We start from the raw sequence: 20,900 nt of genomic DNA on the forward strand, positions 1-20,900 counted from the left end.
GAGGACAAACTAGTAATCCTCGACTTACAACTGTTCATTTAGTGACCGTTCAAAATTTCAACAGCATTGAAAAAAATGACTTATGACCATTTTTCATTACTCACTTTGATCGTGTGACCATGGAGATGTTGCAGCATCTCCATGGTCATGTGGTCAAAATTCAGATGCTTGGCAACTGACTCATATTTATGACATTTGCAGTGACCTGGGGTCACATGATCACATTTATGACCTTCTGACAAGCAAAGTCAACCGGGAAACCAGATTCACTTAACAACCATATTACTAATTGAACAACTGCAGTGATTCAACTCAACAGCTGTGTCAAGAAAGGTTGTGAAATGGAGCCAAACTCACCTAACAAATATCTCACTTAACAACCGAAATTTTGGGCTCAATTTTGAGGACTACCTGTATTGCTAACTAACACTGTCACAGCTCTGAGCTCTACATGAATGTAGCTGAAGAGCTCCATAAATCCAGAATTTCACTTGTAGTCGCCTTATAATATTCATTCTGATGGGAAAAGCCAAGATTAGTGAAACATCTTTTCAAGATAACTTTTGTTTTTAGAGTGATCATGTTTCTTATTATCCACGTTCTCCCTTCAGTCATAACCATGTAAAGCTCTATCATTAAGTTGACCATGTACAGTTCAGTAAAAAGAAAGATAATAATAATAAGCTATTCAGAACCACATTAAGAGAATAAGGAACTTCAAAGTTGCCCATCATCAGTCATCAAGCTAGGTAACGGATGGAGCAGGGAGTCTGTGTCTTCACTAAGATGAAATATCTTTATCTCCATTTAAAGCATGCGATATCAACATTTTTAAAATTTGTATGCATATCTACATTATTTAATTAACATTTTGAAGATTTGGAATATGTACTGTATACCCTTCTTGAGAGTGAAGCTAACATTAGCTATGCTGCCTGGGGATGGTGCGATCTGTAGTTCAATTTATCTGAAATATGGCAGGCTGGAGAAACGGTTGTTTCATGATTACCTCATCATCCCTAACTTTTTGCTATCCAATTCAGTTGAATGAGGCTAAACTAAAGTCTCTTCTAAGGCTACCAGCCTTTGATATAGTCAGAAATCTGGGCTATACTATGCATCATCCCTCTCCCAGTCAGGTTTATAGTCCTGTGTGTGCTTACCTGGGGGAAAGTCCAGTGGAAAAGACTGGATTTATTTCTGTGTGGACAGTCTTAAGACTGATGCAGCATTTGCAGGCATTTCCTACCTTCAGATAGACCGTTGCTTCTGCTCCATCGACCCCAATTTTTATTTCCTCATTTTTGTCATTTTGCTAAAGGATACATAGGACTCTGGAACACAGTATTACTATTTAGCATCAAGTCAACCCTGCTCCACTTCAGCCCTCTACAGCTTCAAAGCAATAGTGGCAGACTGAGACAAACTGTATTGCTTTGCATTTGAAAGGATTTGGGTTAGAGTCCTCATAGAGAGGGGCAATTCATAAGAGTTCAGTGCTCTAACATGTTCATAAATAGCCTAGATAGAAGGAATGCTCATCAAATGTGCTGAGGTGCACTTCAGTGGTAAGAATGTAAGTTTCCGCATTTAGGTAAGAAAAATCAAGAGACATAGGCAGTTTCTGCGTTGGGAGCAATACTTGTAAAAAGAATCTGGATGTCCATAGAATATAGATTAAATATAAATGTGCTACAACCTGCAAAAAAGGCAGTGCAATCTTGGGTTGCATCAACAGAGGTATGATGTTGTGTTGCCTTGGTGGAGCAGTGGGCTAATGCCTCCTTAAGTAACACCAGCTGCCTGCAATTAGTGCAGGTTCACATCCCACCAGGCTCAAGGTTGACTCAGCCTTCCATCCTTCCCAGGTAGGTAAAATGAGGACCCAGATTGTTGGGGGCAATTAAGCTGACTTTGTAATAATGCCACTTGGGGGGGGGTGTATGAAAGCCCTAATAAGCAGGCATATACATAGAATGAAGGCTACTGCTAAGCTTGTAAGCCGCCCTGAGTCTTCGGAGAAGGGCGGGATATAAATGGAATTAAAAATAAATAAATAAATAAAAAATTTTTGGCATGTGATAGTTCTACTCTGCACTGCATTTGGTCAGACTGCAATACTTTATCTAGTTCTGATTGTCACCATATAAAAAGGACGCAGAAGGACTGGAAGGAATGCATAGAAGAGTGACAAAGATGGTGAGAGTATTGGAGAGAAAATTGTAGACTTCTTCCTAAGAAGAATAGTTAAAGGAATCTATGTATGTTAAGCCTAAAGAAGAGGAGGCTAAGGGGAGACATGAAAGCAGCCTTCCAGTACTTGAAAAGCTATCCCAAGGAAGAAGGTGCAGATTTTTTTTCCACCACAGTGCTTGAAAGCAGGATAAGAATTAATAGGTGGAAAATTTACAAAAAGACATTTAAACCTGAAATTAGGGGAAATTTCCTGTCCTGGGTGCTCCCTCGTTACAAGTTTTCAAGCAAATGTTGGACAACCATTTATCTGGGATGGTGTGAAAACATGTGTTTATATGTGGTTAAACTAGAAGGCCTTTTCAGCTTTATGATTCTTTAACGATTCTATGATTCATTTCTTGTCTTCTCCTGGGAGCATTAGGAGATAGCCCAACATTAAATTTTGAAGATCATCTACGCCAGTTGGTGAAGATTCTCAATCATCCAGGTAGAGTTATTTGAAGCTTGAGTCATGGCAACTAGACTTTTTTGGTTTGAAACATTTTGTTGCTTATCCAAGTAGCTTCTTCAATCTGAGCAAGTGGGTTACGGGGACCCCATATGTCACTCAGTGACATACTGAGCAAGATGGGTCAGTGGCATGATTGATAAAAGGCAACAACTTCTAAGCTAATTTCAATGAGAACTAAAGATGCGCCTTGTTCAATTCAATCTTTTATTATGGTCATGGACTAGAATTAAAAATTAAAACATTCAAATAAAACAGAACAAGGCATGACAGTGTACTACAATTAAGGGGGATCATTGATGGGTGACCAACATCTGCCTAATTTTACAGACAGTATAGCAGAATTTAGCTATGTTCAAAGAAACTGTGTCATACTGATCTAACAGTTGTACCCAAAGGAGCTATAAAACAAGTCCATGAATCCTTACAGAAGGTACAATATAGCTGTACATGAGCTGTGGTCTCAATGGCCCCTTGTTTACAGAGGTACAATCTCAGATCATGTGGGACTTTTTTTTTGCATTGGCCCTCCAGAACTGCTGTGGGGAGAGCATTACAATGTGCTAGAGTTAGCGCCCTCTGAAATTTAGAGACAGTTATCTAAATCTCTTTGTGAACAGGGCCTGGCTGCTCAAGAAAAGGTTCTTGGAAGAGCAGACAGATAACATACATACCTCGTGGAACGTATTCTGAAGCTAGTGTTGAAGCCCCAAAGTACAGTGCTGGATGTATGTAACCCCTGTAGTCAAAGTTACTCCCACTGAACATGAAGCTCAATGAGTTTTTTCCCTTGCTTGTTGATCAAAGCTCTTGATGTTTGGAGATAGCAACCTCCCACCTCCTCTCCTCCAGCCTTGTACTTTCAGGCTCAGCAACAGAATGTAATGGATCCGGAGTGTTGGTTAATCATTTCAAAACATGTTCAGGGTGAGCAATTACCGCAGGCTCTTTTCCAGCTTATCACTGGAAAGTGTTGAAGGAAATACATTCAGGGTGGTGGATGCTCCCTGCAGCCCCTTGGTTTTTTGAAGTTGCAACCTAAATGGCCTCTATTAAGAGCCCATAATAATATATTTGAGAAAGCGGAGGAATGTTTGCAAAACATCTACGATATGGCTTGATCCTTCTCACTAGCTGGCAAAGGACAGTGCAAAGACTGAGGGAGGATTTTTTTTATTTTATTTAATCATTCCCAACCAGCACAGTTTTTCTAGACAATAAACAAAGAAGGAAGGTCCTTGCCCTTAGGAGCATGCAGCACAAGCTTAGTCTCAACAGTGTTGCTAGGAAGACAGGAAAGGGAGGGGAGTGAAGGGATAGGCAAGAAGAAGAAGAAGAAACGTACACATGCTTACTGGCATTCTTTGGGTTCAAGGAGGGTGCACCAAATGTTCAGGGCAAATGTCCAGGGCTGTCCTCATCTGGAAAGCCTCCAAAGGCAGCTGGCTGGATGAGCATAATTTTAAAGTACACAAATGAAACAAGGCACATTGTCACCTGAAGAGGGAAATTCCAGGTTGACAGGCTAAGTTGAAGGGGACTCCCTGAAAGACCATAAAACACAGACACTAATAATGCTTAATGGCACAACTGTTTCTGTGAATATGTAGAAGGACTTAATGAAAAAGTGGGTTTGATTCCTAGAGGACCAAGAGAGTAAAGCCAATAGGTAACAACAGAAGCTAGCAAATCCATGCAGGGATGGATAAGATAAAAAGGGCTCTCCCAATGATACCTGCATATCGTAATATTGGCTTTCTGTATTCAGAAAAACGAGTCTCCTTTTATGTCCTTGAAAGTTATTTCACTGAGTACTCATACAAATTTCTGAAAAATACACCAAGAAAATAATTATCTGACCCACTTTAGAAATTCGTTTATATTAGATTTTTAGAACTTAGAAAGCTAGATCTTGCAATCGTCACATATTAATGTCAATTGACATGGAAGTACCCAATAATAGGCACTTATTCTGCATTTTTTATTTTTATTTTAATCTGGTTTTGCAGCTAGAACACCAACACTTTGCATCTAGTCAATAGAAACCTTAATACAACTGACCTTTAAAATGTTTAATTTCAAGCATACATATTTAATATTATTTTCAAAACCTTTTCTGCACTCTTCTCCAAACTGTGCTGCTCCCATGAATTTCTTTTTATCCACTGCACAGATAAACTGATACATTTATTTATAGATAAAGCAACTCAATTAGCAATATCACTGAATAAACTACTAGCACTGTTAGTGAAAACCAACATGGAACAGTAGAAAATGGTAGAAAATGAATTTAGATAGGGGACATGTAAATTTCCCATATCTAACAATAAAGATCTGTGAATCAAAACTAAAATGAATATTTGCAAATATTTGATACGCATGGAAACACCTGACTTCCACACACAACTTTTGAATAAGAATATTTTTTTAATAAAAAAGAAAAACACAGTGTGCACATAGAAAGTACAGCTTCATCAGAAAATAGACAGTTAATAATCTTTAGTTCTGATGATGTCCATCTTGGTATGGCTGACGTCAATCAAGAAATAAGTCTTCACAGGGCTTTTTTTCTCATAGAACGCTCAGAACGGAGTTCCGGCACCTTTTTTGGATGGAACCTTGTAGGGTAGGCAAGGCGGGTTGTATGACACGTGTGCGTTCCGGCACCTTTTTCTTTTACAAAAAAAGCACTGATGATGATGATGATGATGATGGAAGGCATGGCCATGACAGGATGTAGCTCCATTTGAGCGCGGGGTGGACACGGGTGTACGGCTCCCTTTGTGTGGGTGGTGCAGGTCCAAGAAGGCCCCGCCCCCCTCTTTGCACCGCTCGGGTGACCCTTTTTTGGATGGAACCTTGTAGAGTAGGCAAGGCAGGTTGTATGACGTGTGAGTTCCGGCACCTTTTTCTTTTACAAAAAAAGCACTGAGTCCTCAAAAGTTAATATTATTGCATGTTTCCTATGAAATCCTGTTAAACATTAGTTGCCATTACATGTCATTGTTACATGTGATTTCATGCCAACTAATAAGTACATTCAGCTGCTAATCACCACTATTATGTCAGGTGCAAAGAACCAGGAACGCTCACTGAGTTCAAAACACTAGAGAGTTTATTATTGCTACCAGAACAAAAAACCAAACCCCTGGTTAACTAATGGTCAAAGCTAAACTGGTGCTAGATAAGGGTTAATGAAATTCACAGGGGGTTGGACATAGATCTTTTATTGGGAGCACAAAGATTCCAAATTGATAACATGTTTAACTCTTCCTTAGAGCTCAGCCTGCTCATCTTTTATATATTACTTATTAAAGAATCCAACACTACCATATTAACTATCATGAAATGTCAAACACAACAGCTAAGCAACATTTAACTGGAATATATATTCTAAGAATAACCAGAATTAGATTTTACAAAAAATTCTGACAATCAGATCATTTTTATTCCAAATAGAGTAATCTTGGATTACTCTAGACCCGTGGTGGTGAACCTATGGCATGGGTGCCACAGGTGGCACGCAGAGCCCTCTCTGTGGGCACACATGCCATTGGTGGAGCAGTGGGCTAATGCCTCCTTAAGTAACACCAGCTGCCTGCAATTAGTGCAGGTTCGCATCCCACCAGGCTCAAGGTTGACTCAGCCTTCCATCCTTCCGAGGTAGGTAAAATGAGGACCCAGATAGTTGGGGGCAATTAAGCTGACTTTGTAATAATGCCGCTTGGGGTGTGTGTGAAAGCCCTAATTAGCAGGCATATACATAGAATGAAGGCTACTGCTAAGCTTGTAAGCCGCCCTGAGTCTTCGGAGAAGGGCGGGATATAAATGGAATTAAAATAAATAAAAAAAATTGCCCCAGTCCTAGGCCTTCAGCTGGGTTTTATAAAACCTTTACGCTTTAGGTCTCTGCCACCATGTACCCCCCCCCCCACAAAAAAAAGGTTCAATTAATCAATTTCAACTTCTTGTGGGGAAAAAAAAGTTCTCGCAAAGTTGGAATTGATTGATTTAACTTTTTAGTCCCACCCAGTCTGCAGCTACCATTGCAGCCACGCCCACCCAATGGGCCATGCCCACCCAATTAGCCACACCCACCCAAAGGGCCAATGATGCATAAGTGGGTTTTGGGTTGCAGTTTGGGCACTCAGTCTCTAAAAGGTTCGCCCTCACTGCTCTAGAGACTCATTTATTCTACTTCACGGTTTCATAAGTTAATACCACTGTAAGCTTTTTAGGGTAGGCTACTACAAAAGATGCCACATCGTCTCTGTACTCTCTCTCTTTCTTTTGATCTTAGAAGAGAAACTTGACATTTAACATCACCAAAGAACAGAGAGCATATGAAAAATTATAAAAGTACTCATATCTACCACATACACTGCTATATCAGGAGTATAGTATAGTCCTGTATAGTTCTCTGCAATTGGCTGTAATAAAGCAGCTAGAGTTTTTTCCTATCTGGGAGTTGGGCAGCACATACATACAAATAATATTTTGTTTTCTTCCTGCCTATTTATTGCTTTCAGAAGGAAAAGATTTGCATGGGCATAAAAGGAACTTCAAAGGCGTCCACCCAATTCTTGTTTCCTTTATTGGTTCAGGTATTTAGAGTCATGTCTGCAAGGTAGACCTAATGTAAGTCCAGTGGTGGGATTCAGCCCGTTTGCACCACTTCGGCAGAACCGGTAGCTAATTTTTTGTTGCCCAGGCCCAGAATGGACTTCGAAAGCGGCATCCACACAGAGAACCAGTTGTTCACATATTTGAATCCCACCACTGCCTAAGTCTGAGACATTGGCAAAACTAAAAGCAGGAGGAAAGCGTGATTTGTGGAAAATGGGAAGCTACTGGTAGGCAAAAGGTTAAACCCTCTCTCCTCATCTTCACTTTTGTAATGCAAATCACGGAGTAAATGTAATGTGGGCACACACAGACATCACGGGACATTTTTTTTTTCTGGGAAGGAGACAAAAGCCCCAGGAATTCATGACAGAAGTGTAGTAAGTTGTTTTAGTCGAGTGAAAAGAAAGTTGAATTTTCAAATAATTGTAAAGCTGTGGGGAATCTGAGGCAAAGAACCTAGTCAAATTAGCATAAGGAAAACATAATAAAATGTGTAACAGTTTTTCCCATTCACAAAAGTGGTCGGTTGTGATTCAAAAGTAAGTCAACAAGGTAATGTTTCTATTATTATTATTAGATCAAACAGGTTGTCTCACACAAGTTTTAAAAGCTTTTCAGTTATGTAGACATATTTTCTCTTATCAACACAATTGTCATTGGGGGAAAAAAGTCCTCTAAACCAGGGCTTCCCAAACCTGGACATATTACTCCAAATTGGATAAAAGCAGTTTTTCTTTTGGTAATGACACACAGACCTATTACCCAATCAGAACAGGGGTATTTAAATTGATTTAAAGAGTTGTATATATTGGGTAAAAAGGACTTTCTGATAAGCAGCTTTGGGTAATGAAGGGAAAAAATTGGGAACCACTTATCTAATCCTAATCCGTAAACCTAATCCATATAATTAGTAGTCAGCAAAGAATTGCAGACCAGTTTGGTGTGGCAGTTAAGGTATCAGGCTAGAAACTGGAAGACTGTGAGTTCTAGTTCAGCTCTAGGCATGAATCCAGCTGAGTGACCTTAGGCCAGTCCCTCTCTGCAACCCTAAGAAGGAGGCAATGGCAAAGCACTTCTGGAATCTTGCTGACAACACTGCAGGGATTTGTTTGGCAGGCAGGCAGGCAGGCAGGCAGGCAGGCAGGCAGGGAGGCAGGAAGGAAGGAAGGAAGGAAGGAAGGAAGGAAGGAAGGAAGGAAGGAAGGAAGGAAGGAAGGAAGGAAGGAAGGAAGGAAGGAAGACAAAAAACCAGTTCTTTGGATTTGGGCAACCCCCAGAATGGTTCCCACTTATCCAGGAGAGTATTTTCCAGAAGAGGACGTAATACTTCCTTTATGGAAAAGATGTTTCTCAAGCATCATGGTTTCAAGCCAGTAGGGAACTCATTGTTTGTCTTGAAAGGGAGCAGCATGAGGAGTATGTACTGTATGCATGCAGGTCTATTTTTGCAACTTCTTTATAATTTCTAATTTCAGATATTTTTATCTCCCAGAAAAAAAGACCCCTTAATTTCTTGTCTGATTTTTGCTCCCAATTCTAGCCTCTAGCTGCTCAGACACCAAATGTGTTATTTTAACAACTACTGCCTTTATACTAACTGTAGTGGCATTGCATTACTGAGTGGTGATCCCCACATTACATTCTATCAATCACTGTCTAAGCAGTGCTGTTCACTTGCCAAACAGTTCCTTGAAATCCAACTTCAACACAGAAGAATAAATTAGCACAAAATAAGCTAACGCTTGCAGTGTCCCTTATTACTCATAATATATCCTTGCCTCAGAACTGGGCTTTAACACATTAACAATCTGTTCTCAAAGCAGCAAACCCATTCATCAGAAGTCTTCTTCCCTTAGAGAACTACGGTCCCTAGATAAGAAAAGATTGTAATAAAAACGTACACTACATCATACATAACAGGTCAAAGCGATTCTAGAATTACTCAGATTCCACAACAGTATGTCACTGTACAAACATTCAAATTTGACCAAAGGGACTAAGTGGTTTCCGCATCTCCAAGTTTTAGTTGTGCCCGGCAATAAGCTACTCTGTTTCTCTGTGACATTGCAACTGCATGCATGACAGCTAATGACACCACAACCTCTGCAAGTGTCTATTGTGACATCAAATAGCATTAGCTATTTACTGCTATGTGTAGATTGAAAATTGTTCATATGATATTGGTGACAACCAAAGCCAACTTGCAAATCTGTCAACTCACCTCTAAGTAAGTGTGTGCGTGTAGAGATAGATAGATGGATACATACCCACATGCGTTCATATATAAATACATTCCCTTCACAATCATTTTTGAAAACAGCCTGTCTTTTTCTCTCAGTTGGTGAATTACTTACGAAGACAAATATACAAGTTAATCAGACAGTCAAACTTCCGGGCACTTACTTTTCGTAGTCATGCTTACAGTAGAGCTGCCTGTTGCGACAATAGCACGTTCCCGAGAGAGGCTGGAGGCAAGCAGCACACTTCACACAGCCTTCGTGCCAGGAGCGCTCATTCACCCGCAGCAGGAAGCGATCTGAGATTGGGGTGTTGCAACCAGCACAAACCTCCCGCATTTTCGATTCTGAGCCTAACGGGAGAAGAGAAGAATAATTGTTGACAATCTCAGCAGACTTATATATGAGCAAATACATTCCACAATGTTCAAGGTGAAAGTCTGGGGTACAGCACACGGGTAGGGAACTGGAGCCCCCTCCCACCAGATCCTTTAGAATTTAGACATATTTAGACTGAATATTGAAATATCTGAAGGGGACAATTTTCTATCTTTGAACTGGGAATTTTGCCATGATTACCATGTGATTCTGTGCTTGTCTTCTAAGAATCACGTGCCACTGAAAATCTATAGGATTTACTTCTACTATGTACAGGATTGCAACCAGGTGCCTTATAAAAACATTCAGGTCCCAAGGATTCAAATAACAGGTCCCAAGGACTCACCTTTATCCTGCAAGTAAATTATATGTAACTGCAAGTAAAATTGCATAATTCTATTTTATCTGCGTGTCATGGATTAGACTTTTAGACTTTTGATGATTTGATCTTGTAAAATATGTATGCATTTACTGTTAAGTAGTATGTATTACAACTATTTTTCAGGTGTGGTACATGTAAAATCACTTTTCAGCTGAGCTTGATTCCTGGTGATGTCATGGACAGATCACTAAAGCCAAGGACTTAATAGCTTGCCCAGTTTGAAAATCTGGAAATTGTAGTGGGCATAAATTGAATAAACAAAGAAATAAAATCCATAAGGATTCTATTTAATGTCCAAATCCTTTTTTAAAAAAAAAAAGAGGTGTCACTAATTAACTCTAAATAATCCCAAATCAAGCATCCATAAATGTCAAAGTTCCAACATAATAAAGTACAAAAGTCTAAACCCAAATCCTTCACAAACCTTGAAACTCAGAAAATATAATCATCCTTACCCTTCATTCCTTCTAACTCTGTTGTTACTATAAAAATTACTGCTGCTCATCTTCTCATAGTTTTCCATCTAGCTAGCTCTCCTGCAGTTTGGCGCTCTCCAGATGTGCTAGATTTCAAATGTCACCCTCTATAATGAGGCTGAGGTTGAAGTCCAACATCTGGAGGACAGCAGTGTGGGGAAGGCTAATCTAGTCCATTTCCAGGATTTACATATTGAAAAGATAATTCATTGATAATCTTTCCATTTCTGATATTTTTGACGTAAGCAGGACAGACTCATTTCAAATTGGATGTGTGTGATATACGGCATCTTCTGATTAGGATTATCAGTGAATTGACCTATTCCAGCCCTTCAATGGCTTCTCAAGAGGAAATGCAAAGATAACGTTGTACACATGGGTTAAAAAAACACCATCCAGCATTGAAGATTTGTTTTAGGAGGGAGCTAAATAAGGCATAAAACTTTTGTCAAATGGATTTTATTCCTCCTTTCAGGGCTGAGTTTGGTGGATTCTATTAGCACATGTCATTTGCGTTTGGTCTTCCCTGCTTTTATTTGTTTATTTTTTAATTTCATTTTGCAGGCTCTATTTATTATGTACACCTCTGCCCAGCAGCTTAGACTGAAGCTCTGGCCATGTTGGCTATTATGCTTTGCAAGGTTTAAACAGAAAGGTGATGCAGGCACATCAGTCTATTTGCCTTCCTGCTGCTGGTTTTTAGCATATAAAAAGAAAACTGGTGCATGTCTTTTCCAGGGCAATCATTTCTGATTGCTGGTGAAGATTTGAGGCAAATGCTGGTTGGTGTTGCATGAATAAAAAAAAAATCTAGGTTAATTGCTTGAATGGTCAGTTGGTTCATTGGTCACCAAATGCTGGTTCGACTACTGGTTTTCCCCAGTCAATTGAACTTATTAACAGAGTACAAAGGAAAAGTGTATTGAAAATTAGAGGCAAGTAACAAAGAGATCACAAAACACAGAGTTACAGCAGGGCCATTAAATGAACGTTGAATTTAAGATAGTCACTGCTAATTCATTCTTTGAATAAAACAAAAGAAAATTAGTATACCAGTTAAGCAGAAAGCATATTTATCCACATTTATCAAAATTCAGAAAAAAAATTCTCGGCAAAACAGACTTTTAAAAAAAGATGGGTATAATTGTTCCAAGTACAAAAAGCAGGCTGATTTTAAGAAAGGGCACTGAACGAAACTAGGCATCGTCTTAGGAAAGGAATTTTTCACTATGAGACAGAAAGCTGGGAGTGCCTCTTAAGATGGGACTTGCCGCATGGAGTTTTGATAGCAGGCATATGTTAAACAGAATAGACTGACGAGATTAAAATGTATTCTAAAATTCTGTAGCTGAATCTCATTAGGCACCTGTAGATCTTTTCCTATGGATTTTCAGTACTCCCACAGCATACAGAACAAAATGTTAGATCAAATTCAAACAATAAATCAGACTTCAGACTTATTTTAAAAAAGAGCAGAACTAAACCTTTAGATTCTACAACCTTTGGATATCTTTCCTGCCCACTGAAACAAAGAAACTCTGGTCTGGGAATTCTCACAAGGAGACAAACATAAGAGAAGCCCCCTTTCCCATTTGCACATTGATGATTTGTCTCATTGTGTGATGAGACCCACGAGTAAGTCCAAAAAGAATTCATGGACAGCACCTTTTGCAAGAAAACTTTGCACTTTGTACCCATGCGGACGTTTGTTCTGTTTGATCACTCCGTATTTAAATTATTTATTTCAGAACTATTTCATCGTTTTGTAAAATGTTTTGGGAGCGTTCAACAGGATGACAAGTACGGAAATATTTCTCATAACTAAATAACAGACTTCAAAGCTTTTATTTCGGCTTCAATTTGTCTAGAAACAAATGAGAGGCTGCTGCTGATGGAATTCGGCTGATAAATTACAGCCGAAGCAGGGCTCTTGTTTTCCATGCAAGTGACCGCTTACAGAATTGACTGTTGCCTCTTGTTTCTCCTGCCTGAACTCAGCTTTAGCTAGATGTAGAGCAGCACCTGGTGTTATATATGAGCAGCAAATTATTACTTATATTGTTATCTTTACACCACTACATCCAGAGACAGGTGCTTCGGGATGTTTCTGCCTTGGGGACAGAAAGAATTTGTCCTACATGCTATTTTTTTTTAATATAAAGCTCTAACTCAGGCAACACAATTCTCTCTGAATGTGCCTGAAAATCCATTGAGAAGAGAGAATTCTAGATTTGTAGTAAAGATTTGGCTGCACTGTTTGGCTGCACCTTCTCAGGGCTGTGTGGGGCCTGAAATATCAAGCAGCCCTGGATCATTTCTTCCACATGCACTCCTATAAAGTGTTGCTGACTCCTCACTGGTGCAAATGTGTACCACAATATATTAGGGTGTGGTGAAAAATAAACCCCAGCAAAATTGAGCAGTTCTGGGTTTTTTTTTTGTTTTTTGTTTTGTGTTCTCTGGTTTACGTGAGATACCGTCTTTGATTCTTGCCTAGTTTGCACTTCTCAGGACAGAGCTAATGATTCATCTTGGGCTCCAACTGGACCATTCCTGGACTGAGAAACCATGCTCACCGTTACTCAGGCCTTGGTCATTTCCCAGTTGGGTTACCATAATGCACTGCATGTAGGAGTGCCCTCAAAGACCATCCAGAAATTGGTGACACACAGTTTTGGGTACCCTATGTTTCACCCATATTATAGCACTGCTGGATACATTGTACAGGTTCCCAGTTTCTTTCCAGGTGTGGTTGAAGGTGTTGGTTATTAGCTTTAAAGCCCTTAATGGCACAGGATCAGGTTGTTTGTGGGACTCTTTCCCTGAGGGTATCTGCCAGCTCCACTAATTCTGGAAGCTGCACTAGCTCCCAGGGGGATTCCAAATACAATTCAAAGTGCTGCTCATGTCCTATAAAGCTCTCTTTGGCTGAGGATCAAGTTACTTGTAGGAGTATCTATCTCTGATTGCCTTGCTTGTCCCACCAAAGCCATTCCAGGTCCTGACTATTAGGCGCATGCTGTCTTGTGGGATATAGAAACCATGCCTTACCTTTCATTATGCTTGCCGTGTGGATCGCCATGTCCCCAGAGATTTGGATGACCTTGACCAGGGGTCTTCAAACTTGGCCCTTTTATGACTTGTGGACTTCAACTCCCAGAATTCCTCAGCCAGGCATGCCTAGCTGAGGAATTCTGGGAGTTGAAGTCCACAAGTCATAAAAGGGCCAAGTTTGAAGACCTCTGACCTTGACCCTATTGGCTTTTTGTAAGGCATTAAGGAGCTACAAATTCCATGGTATTTTGGGTAAGAGATTACACAAGCCCCGCTGTCTGGATTGTTTAGTAACAATTCTACTGACTAGAAATGGAATTATTTTTCAACTCCAGACATGTGCTATATTATTGGATATTTATTTTTTATAAACGCAGCTATTTTGGTGATGGAGTTTTATCCTCTGTGTGTGTCTGTGTACACTGTATGTATATATATATATATATATATATATATATATATATATATATATATATATATATATATATATATATATTTCAATTTTTATTCAGCTTTTATTACTTTATAGGTAACTCAAGGCAGTTAACATACCTAATGCTTCTTCCTTCTCCCATTTTCCCCACGACAGCAAACCTGTGAGGTGGGTTGGGCTGAGAGAGTGGGACTGGCCCAAAGTCAACCAGCTGGCTGCCACGCCTAAAGTGGAACTAGAACTCACAGTCTCTGGTTTCTGTGCCAGCACCATAACCACTACACCAAACTGGCACTCTTGGCTGTAGGCTTCCTATAGTCATTCCAGTGAGTTGGGCTGCTATTAACCGTAATATATAGGTATGTATGCAGTGCTTTTTTTGTAAAAGAAAAAGGTGCCGGAACTCACACATGTCTTACAACCCGCCTTGCCTACCCTACAAGGTTCCATCCAAAAAAGGTGCCGGAACTCCGTTCTGAGCGTTCTATGAGAAAAAAAGCCCTGTATGTATGTATATACTGTATATAAGTAAATATATAGAAAAGGTTTCAAGCATCTCCATACTCAGAGCAGGAATAAAAGTGATTTTTCCCACTGAGATAGTCCCTTGCATGTCCCATCTCCAAAAGAGAGGAAATGCATCACAGACAGAGAAGAGAACATTTGCATAATGTAAATGGTAATTCATAGGTAGGAAAATATCTAGACTGATATCAAAGGACTACTATATCAGTTTACCTAAGAAAAAAATTGCCTTAGTACAAATTGAATAATTTTAAGAGAAGTACAATATAGCTTAGCATGTGAAGGGAAATTAATCAGATGATTAGTTTGCCTCCCTTCCCTTTTGCTCATGTGCTAATTCTTGATGGTCAGTTTCAACCTTCAGCTTTACACAATTACAGTAGTTTATTCATTCAAGTCATTCAAGTCTAATCAAAACAAACCAAGGCTTAGTACAATGTGCATACCAATACTAATTTTAATATATTGAAAATACTTTAGTGGTAGGAGTACTCATTGTATATGCAGAGTTGTCTTAGGGAAAAAAAATACTTTGCAGCCAGAACTTATATGGGAAAAATCTATCAGCCTAACTTTTCCTTGCTGAAAAAAGTTCTAAATTAAAACTGAATGGGTTGCCAACCTGGCTGACAAGACTTACATCAACAGTGCACAGTATAGGTCTTTATTCAGCCTTAGCTATACCAAGTTAGACATGAATTATTGGGTTACAAGTCACACCTCGAGCATTACTGGGTGACAGGTATGATTGTCTTGAAAGAGCTTACTTTTTATTTTTAAAGAAAGGTAAGGATAAAAGAACCAGGAGGTGTGTTTCACTTAATATTTAATTTGTCTTAATCCAAAAAGGAAGCAGATAGGGGGATATAAGGTTATTTAGTAAAGAGGAAAAAGTTCAATTTTTAGCTCCATGACCACAAAAACAAGTACAAATTACTTAATTGCTTATTAGTACTGATCAGAACTCCAATCAAATAAAAAAGAGGTGGGAACCCATCAAAGAGGGAAATACTTTACTGTGCAAATATCTGGTTTAAGCATATTAAGCATATACTGTATGTTAATCTAAGGGAGACATTCAGCAGGCACATTATCAATGATTAGCCCCAGTGAAAAAAGAATTAGAGACATCTTCTCCATCCATTAGCATTTGGATTACTGGCATGAGAAGGCATCTGAAAAAATTTGATAGGCTTTTAATATATTCTTTAATTCTAAATGTGAAGGTATTTCAGTTGAACATTTCATTGGATTGCCTTTCACTGCAACATAAGAAACAACTTCCGGAATTCTAAATATGCACCTTCAACCTTAAAGGTACAATTTCTGATCTATTTTATATGTCTACGGTATATCTTTTTAGAAATAAGATTTGCTGACTTTGGTGGAATTCACTCTGTTACATATATATGGGACAGCAATCATAGCCCCCCCCCCCCGAATCTTTTATTTCAACATTTGTGTATATTATCATCAAAATAATGGTAATGAAAAGGGCATTATTAGAAGAAGAGGAATGGGCAAGTTTAGAGGAAAGCAACATTTAATATTTTATTTATTTTATTTTAATTCCATTTATATCCCGCCCTTCTCCAAAGACTCAGGGCGGCTTACAAGCTTAGCAGTAGCCTTCATTCTATGTATATGCCTGCTTATTAGGGCTTTCACACACACACCCCAAGCGGCATTAGAGTATTCATAGGGGGAAAGTATTAGGGGAAGGGAACCATAAGAAAGAAATTCTTCCTATCAGTCTTATGAAGACTAAGGGTGTTCAATGGGTAAGAATTATGATTATGGGGACGCAAGGAAGCAATAAAGGGGATACAAAATGGGATTGAGCATTCTGAAGAAAAAATATGTCTGAATCTGACTTGGAACATTTTCCTTGCCACACATCATTGCAACTCTCATTTGTTTTTGATTGTGTTTGTACTACACGAATAAGCATATTCTGCTGTTAGCTTCTGTAGGGGCTGCTTGAATAAATGAAACCTTTTGTTGTCTTTGATGGTAATTACTGGCAAGGGAAACGTGCAGCAAGAATGCTCCAATCTTCCCCCACCCCTGCACAGTGAAAAATTAGACTTAAAGCCAAGTTTGTTTATGTTGCGGTACTGTCCCTTTGGCTGCCAATTGCTAGCTTTAGTTCAAACCTCCAAGCGTGTCTGAACATTTCCATTGTTATTACTTAGCAAGGATTGTGTAATCTTAGACATTTCAGAAATTTGGGACCACGATACATACTTGAGGGAGATGGAATTACATAAGATTGTGGTAGGTGAGCCAGAGCAAGTCTTGCCTGATCTGATGTGTTGATGGTTACAGCTCCCAGAATTCCTAGCCAGCATATCATGACATCAGAAGGCCAAGATTTCGTCTCCCAAAGCATTTGAAGGATAGCACATTGAGGAAAGCTTGGTTAATCTACCCCCACAAAATAAAAGCAATACATTGTGTACCCTGTAGGCTTTATCCAAAGAATAGCAAATCTCGTTATTGCCATGTGCTTTCCTGAAACAAGAGAGGCAAGTCCCCAGTTGCTACATTCATCATAAAAGCCTTTTCTTTGAAAGGGAGAGGCATCAAGAGTGGCCGGGACATCGTGGCAGAGTTATTGCTATGGATAAGGTATAATTCTCAGGAGAAACAGCACCTTTCAAACTTTCCTTCTCTACCTGGTTATTAAAGGTAGGAGACCCCTGTCCTCTTTGGCATGACAATCATGCTCTCTGATTTCTTCATATACGCAAAAACCTATTTTTTTTTTCATCTGAACTAATTCAGAGTAAGTGAACCAAGCAGTAGCGAGCATAACTAAATAACAAAGGTTTTATCAGAATCAGCCTTGCAATTCCTTGGAGCTTCACTTTCACCGATATTGTAACTGCTATATATTTCTCTTGCAGAGTTTGGCAGATTTAATACACACAGAGACACACAATGAGGGCAAAGGGAGATGGTAATGGCTGGGAGCAAGGCTTTTTCTTCTAACTAAGTTCTGTTTTTTCTCCCCACATCCACAGCCTGATCATGCCTACACTCAGACTGAAATTAAAAGTCATAAAGAAATGGAGATGGTTTGGGCTTTGTGAAAATAATCCTCTCTTGTGCGGTGTTATTCCTGTTTATTTAACAGCAAAATGCCGAGGTTTGCTGCGTAAGTGGAAACTCTCTGGCATAATTGTCCCAGAGATACCATTTCAATGGTCTCTGTACTCCCTTCTACATATTATTTGCTTCCAGATTGTTTATTTGAGAGTTACTGAGTGGGATATATTTTTCCCCAGACCTCCTCAGTGCTTACAGAGGCAAGCCAGGAGTGTTGTGCAGACTGTGATCCTATACAGATTTATCTGGGGGTAAGCCCCATTGAATAAAGCACAGACTCAGCCTGACCAGATCTACTTACTCTAAAATACAATTTGCTGTGCAAAGGCGCTATATGTCAAAAAGGAAAGAGTTCCTTATCCTTTAAGGATCAGGAATGATTGGAGAACAAAAGATATTTTTACACAGTTCTTAAAACAAGCAACAATGCTACCTTCTTTCTCGCCTACTGTAGGAGCCTACTGTAGATGGAGGCTAATTTACAGGAAATAATTTAGTATAGCTGTTTTCTTTGAGCAGGGAAACTTCAGAAATATTTCTCCAGTAATTTCCACGTAGTTGAAAGCCACGCCTGATCTCCATTGTAATAACACAGTTTAGTTCTTGACCAAATTGGCTCACTTTGGCAAGGACAATGCATTTGCATGATCTTCCATGCAACGTATAAATAATCCTTTGGTGCACCTCACCTGCCATCTATTCTGTCTCTTCTTGATAGCTGCTGTCTTCCAACTGTATCCTACACTGTACACTAATATACTATAGATATAACATAGTATGGGGCAAGATTCCTTCCCTGGATTCATAAAAGTCCATGTGTATATTCACATATGAATGAGATGGAGGATGCTCATCAATAACAGGCTCCAAAATTCAATTAATATTTTGCTTAAAGACTCTAGTCCTCTTATTTCCTAACAATATGAGTATTTATACAAAAGCCTAAAAAATAGAGCTAAATCAATCAGAATATTTGTGTACGGCTTTGGAAACCCCTATCTAACATAAATTGGATATTAATAATATTAATAACTTAATAATTTACATAATTGTTTCAATGATTTACTGTTACTATTATCTCTGTGCCTTTTAATTGAACCCACCCCCCACAAACAACATAACAAACCAGCAGTGTGGTACTTTTTGATTTTCAATTATAGAGGTCTCTTCTTCTCTGTATTTTGCTTTTTCAACATAGGTAGTCCTTGACTTACAACAATTCATTTAGTGACCGCTCAAAGGTAGAACGGCACTATAAAAAAGTGTCTTATGACCCTTTTTCACAAATACAACCTTTACAGCATCCCCATAATCACATGATCAAAATTCAGATGCTTGGCCACTGATTCATACTTGCTGTGTCCCAAGGTCATGTGATCACCTTTTGCAACCTTCTCACAAGCAAAGTCAATGAGGAAGCCAGATTTACTTAACAACCATGTTACTAACTTATCAGCTGCAGTGATTCACTTAACAGCTGTGGCAAGAAATGTTGTAAAATGGGGCAAAACTCACTTAACAAATTCTCTCTTAACAATATAAATTTTGGGTTCAATTGTGGTCGTAAGTCGACGATAAAGCTTATTTATGCATAATTTTAGGACTTACTATTTATTTGGTGCAATAATTTGGGTTTTCCCTCTAGTTAAAATGGAGTAACATTGAAGTGGTTAATAATAAACTCAAGTTCAAAAGGATAATAATATATGCTATTACAGTGTATAAATATATATGAAGGAAACAGTGAGAAAGTAGGAGGGACTGGAAAGTTGGGGGGGAATCTAGAAAAAGACAATGATAAACCACTTCACATGGATGCATACATGAAGTCTCCCAGAGGTAAGCACAATTAGAAGAAGAATTTTATTTTTTGAAGGTAGGAAGAGAATTCCAGAATGGAAGGCTTGAATGAGAAAAAATATTCTCCCTTTCATACTTGAAATGTAGTTGTTAGTAGAAAAATGGGAAGAGCTTATGAGATCTCTGTAAGATACACTCACCCTTACATGGAATTGCATGCTGGCTAGGCAGCTCCAATTGTCATGACAGAGTCATTATCTTGTGATGTCATCTAGATTGGTTTGAGCCTGTGGATTCCTGAGAAAGAGGGCACTTTGGCTCCACCATCATTGTATTGGATCCCTCCACCATCATTGCATTGGATTCATTAACTAGATACCAAACTGGTTAGTGAAAGCTTCCAGGAAAGTGATAGGAGGATGGATGTGGATGGCTATCACTGCGTTCTTTGGTATGGAGGTTATGCTACCTATTTTGAAAGAGAAAGTGGTATGTCCTCTCCTCCAAAAGCCATCACTTGACCTAATTATTCTGATCAGCTGTTGCCCGGTAGTTTTAGGGAAGGTTATTGAGAAAGTAGCAGGACTGCAACGGCAGAATATTCTTGATGAAGTTATTATTTTCTACCTGGGTTCAAGCCTTGATAACTCTAGTTGATGACTATGGAGTACTTGGTGGCATTAACTTGTATAAGCAAGATATTTGGGTGGCTTGTAAGATTTGAAGGTGGTGGACAATGCATTGCCGTCCATTGGAGGGAGAAACAAGACTTTAATTTATCCCTGGCAAAAATGAGTGGCTCTGGAAATAATTTTGGAAATAATCTATGCTTAACTTTTGGAAGGGTTCTGCTTCCCTGCATAGAACCCTAGTGTTATCCTCCTCCTTACACGTACAGTCTGAGGGTCATTCATAGCCTTGTCACCTCATGTATGGACTGCTGCAATTTGTTCTGCATGGGATCGTCATTGAAGATCAACAAGAAGCTTCAGCTGGTCTGGAGTACAGCAGCCCCAGTACAAATTGCCAATTAGCTTCCAGGGGCTTCGGATCAAGGTATTTGCAAAATTGGCTATTCTCTGTAGAATCTACCCACCTAATGAGATCCAGGATAAAGGGCAGTGTTGAGATCCAGCCAACTCACACCAGTTCGGCAGAACCGGTAGCTAATTTT

At 39.2% G+C, this 20,900-nt stretch overlaps 1 protein-coding gene across 1 annotated transcript in view; it reads right to left on the reverse strand.

The window, feature by feature from the left end:
• The window catches only part of LOC310635250 (LIM homeobox transcription factor 1-alpha-like), a gene marked incomplete at its 5' end in the record, with an annotated part of 89,097 nt that overhangs the window by 66,513 nt on the left and 1,684 nt on the right, over positions 1-20,900 (reverse strand). The window contains one exon of the mRNA XM_083354000.1: positions 9,734-9,920. Coding sequence (XP_083210126.1) covers positions 9,734-9,920 — 187 coding nt within the window. The remainder of the gene's footprint in view (positions 1-9,733; positions 9,921-20,900) is intronic.

This window comes from Vipera ursinii (assembly GCF_947247035.1).
Source record: "Vipera ursinii genome assembly, chromosome: 2".
NCBI classification, from domain to species: domain Eukaryota; kingdom Metazoa; phylum Chordata; class Lepidosauria; order Squamata; family Viperidae; genus Vipera; species Vipera ursinii.